This window comes from Pollachius pollachius (assembly GCF_949987615.1).
Source record: "Pollachius pollachius genome assembly, chromosome: 4".
Taxonomy (NCBI): domain Eukaryota; kingdom Metazoa; phylum Chordata; class Actinopteri; order Gadiformes; family Gadidae; genus Pollachius; species Pollachius pollachius.
The window spans coordinates 2,431,164-2,435,077 of record NC_136937.1 but is presented as its reverse complement, the minus strand read 5'-3'; the positions used below and the strand labels follow the sequence as shown (position 1 = coordinate 2,435,077).

Below are 3,914 nucleotides of genomic sequence, written 5' to 3'. Positions count from 1 at the left end.
CAACCAAAGACGTTGTAGCTGTTTTGTGAATGGTTCTGGGATCTAGGAGATATGGCCATAAAAAGGTAAAAGTACTTTTTTAACTATGATGAAATTCGGTGGTGCAAATATTAATCCAAAGTTAAATTGTTAAGTATTCTGCTACAATAATGATTAACAGTTCACTGATTTTTTTAAAAATATATATTTACAGTGTGCAAGTGGCATTGCTATTATGGACAACAGCTCTCTTGTCTTGGAGGACCTTCTGCCTGGCCGAGCTGATAGAGGACCAAGGGTTAGCACTATGCGTCACTTCCAGACGACAAGTTCAGAACCTCTCCGGTCAGAATCTTACCAATGTTCCTTTGGATCTGAATAATGGGACGCAGTACCTGGACATTTCTCACAACCCCCTTGGGAAACTGCAAGCAGCTCCCTTCCAAAGACTCTCACAACTCTGCTTCCTGAAGGCTACCAGCTGTGGTCTGAGGCTGATAAATCCTGGCTTATTCGATCAGACCCCAAAACTGAAATTCTTGAACATATCTAACAATTTGTTAGATTACATCCCTGATCTATCCCTGCCACTGCTGAAGATCCTTGACTTGGCCGGCAACCAATATGACAGTTATCAATTACCGGCCACATTTGAGATGTTGGCAAATCTGTCTGCCCTTTACTTGGGAAGTGAAAATGCTTCACATGTGAACTTCAATGATTTTGATTCCCTCTCGGGTAGCTCGTTGCAACATCTCATCCTTGGAGGAGGTGTTGAGTGGCAACGGTACGATCGAGGTTCTCTCGCGAAGATGAAATCCCTCCAGAAGATAACCCTCAAAGTGCCCTTTTGTGAGAACCTTGATTTATTTGAAAACCTGCTGGAAGATGTGAACGAAACACAAACAACCGATTTAGAGTTGGTCAACGTACTTCCTGACCTCTGCAATGTGACCGGGGACCCTTTCAGGAACCTGAGAACCATGCCACTTGTAAAAAATTTAACCATTTTAAACACTTGGATTAACAGCAGTTTCATGATGATATTTTTAAAGAATGTTTTTCTTTCCAATGTTGTAATGATTACATTTGCAAACATAACCTACAATGAAGATACACCTGATGGATTTAAGTTCCCCACTCTGAATCACACAATGGTCATAAGTTCAGTTATATTTGATAGTGTTAACCATTATCAATACAAATACCCCACTTTCGAAATGAGTGTGGACATATATTCCAAGTTGGAGTATTTGAGGTTCTCAGGCACAGGAATGAACATTGTACCTTGCAACGTTATGTCCTCCTTGCCGTCACTGGAAACCCTGGACCTCTCAAACAACCTACTGTCTGACACAGGGTTCTGGTGGCCTGGGTGCTCCTATACCTCAGTGTTTCCCAAACTAAGGCACCTCTCTTTGAGCAAAAACCGCTTTGTTGACCTTTCCTTCATCTCTCAGCAGACCCACCAGATGCAGTACCTGGAATCTCTTGACTTGAGTTTCAACTCCATTTTTTTGGATAAGCCGTGCTTTTGGCCCATCCACATCACATCGCTGAGCCTGAGCAACAACAACCTGGGGAACAAAGTATTTTTCTTCCTGTCCCAGTATTTACAGCAAATTGATCTGTCAAAGACAGGCATCACAGCCCTAACACAAGAAGACCTTTTGCAATTCCCCATGTTGACCCACCTTTTCCTGAGCTCCAACAGCATTAAGGTCATCCCTACGGATCTGTCCCCCACCTTGGTCAGTCTGTACATAGACCAGAATACTATTACATCCATCTCCCGGGAGTCTCTGGCGGGTCTTCCAAGTCTCAGGACTCTTAAAGCTGGAGGGAACCCCTTTGTCTGCTCCTGTGACTCCTTTTGGTTCATAACTGCTCTGAACAAATCCTTGCTGCCCGACTGGCCCATGGATTATACCTGCAGCACTCCCCCATCTGTGGCTGACCTGCCGATGTCAGAGTACAGAACCAGCAGGATGTCCTGTGAGGCCTGGCTTCAGGCTGCCGTGGCGTTGCCCGTGACGATGCTCATCATGCTGGCTCTTTGCTCTGTGTTCTACGCCTGTGACGGAGTGTGGTACACCAAGATGCTGTGGGTGTGGATCCGCGTGAAGAGGAGAGGCCAGAAGCAGGCCAACCTGCTGAACAACTCGACGTTTCGGTACCACTCGTTCATCTCCTACAGCCACCAAGACTCCGCCTGGGTGGAGAGCAAGCTGGTGCCGTCCCTGGAAGGGGCTGGACTCTCCCTGTGCATCCACGAGCGAGACTTTGTGCCCGGCCAGTGGATCGTGGACAACATTATCAACTGCGTGGAGGCGAGCTACAAGACGCTGTTTGTGCTGTCCAACCACTTTGTGCAGAGTGAATGGTGTAACTACGAACTCTTCTTTGCCCAGCATAGAGCTATTGATGCCCAGCAAGACTCCCTGGTCTTCATCCTGTTGGAGCCGATTCCGACCTACTCTCTGCCCAAGAAGTTCTTGAAACTGAGGAGATTGCTGATGCAGCAGACGTACCTGGAGTGGCCCAAGGATGAGCGAAAGCAGCAGGTGTTCTGGGTCAACCTTCGGTCAATGCTACAGGTGGCGGACCACCGGATCCTGAAGGATATGGCCCTAGAGTTAACCAAAAGCGCGTCTCTGATCGCAGACGATTTGGTTCCTTTGTTAAAATGATGACTGCAGTCCAATATGAAAAATGTGTGTGGCCCATTCATAGATAAATGTTTTTTTCATTTCAACTTTGATTGCCTAAATGAAACTCGAAACAACTGATAAATTACAGATTTCTTTCTGTATGTATTTCTGGTCAAATTTATTTTTGTTTTAGTTGAAGTACTGCATTACATTTGATTTCTGTTGATTGTATTTGAATAATATATCTTTCTTTTGTATGTTTTTTATTAAAGTAAATGTCTCAACCCAGTGTCCAGATAGAGAATTGCACGCCATCGCATTGCGTGGTCAAAAGGATATTGTTAAAAAATATACAGACGATGTAGCCTACATATGAAATTTATGAAAACATCTATCTATATAAATTTGTGTATAAAGACGCGGCCTTTGTGATATCCTAAGCTGTTAATTCTTATTTCCCATTTAAATAAAGAACTTTTAAATGAAACAGTGTCTTCGGCCCTGATTGTTTGGACTACAGTACCCACATCACGTCGGTAACGCGAAAGGCTCAAAGGGGAAGGAGGACAGGTCCTGGGATTCTCCTGGAAAGACATTTCAGACAAACACTTAACTGTAGTTTGCCTTTCAACTATTTAATCATCTTAAGCAAACAAGCTGATGCATTAAAGGTCTATCAGATAAAACATTTTTAAATAGGCTTCAACATACATACTAAATCCATCACTTACTAAAGACAAGAGAAATCCGGATTACAAGAACAAGCGGTTCACATCAGCCAAGTAACATGATATTTCAAAATACGTCTGATTTGCGTATGTCTCATGAAGCCACTATATTTGCTGACTATTTAACAACACTAGCCAAAACACTCCACTCTTCATACTTCCATTACCCCTGGAGACAGACTTCCTGTAGTCCAGATCTGTCTCAAGGGAAATAACACACTTTTTTCTTTCTCTTTGCTATGGTACAGAGGTGACACAGAATCAACATACTAGGTTTGACAGAAATGGATTGGGTTGCAGTCATGATGTACATGATACATGAACATGTTGTTCAAATGAGAAACATATAAGTGCAACTAAAACGATGCATACATTTACTGTGTATTTATCTTGCCTTAATTTGTATAATGTCGTTGAATCACTGCTAATACTAGGGCTGGGCGATATGACCAAAATATCATATCCCGATATAGGTCATTCATATCCCGATAGCGATATATATCACGATATAGCACATTTTCTGTAAATTCAATGAAAAATAAATACTTTACATAAA

At 42.9% G+C, this 3,914-nt stretch overlaps 1 protein-coding gene across 1 annotated transcript; it reads left to right on the top strand.

Annotated features, from left to right (window-relative positions):
- LOC307075371 (toll-like receptor 1) lies at window positions 1-2,973 on the top strand. Its single transcript, XM_079735947.1, has 2 exons — window positions 1-65; window positions 194-2,973. The coding sequence occupies exons 1-2, from the start codon at window positions 52-54 to the stop codon at window positions 2,667-2,669; spliced, it is 2,490 nt and encodes an 829-aa protein (XP_079592073.1). The 5' UTR covers window positions 1-51; the 3' UTR covers window positions 2,670-2,973.
- Window positions 2,974-3,914: the final 941 nt, after the last annotated feature.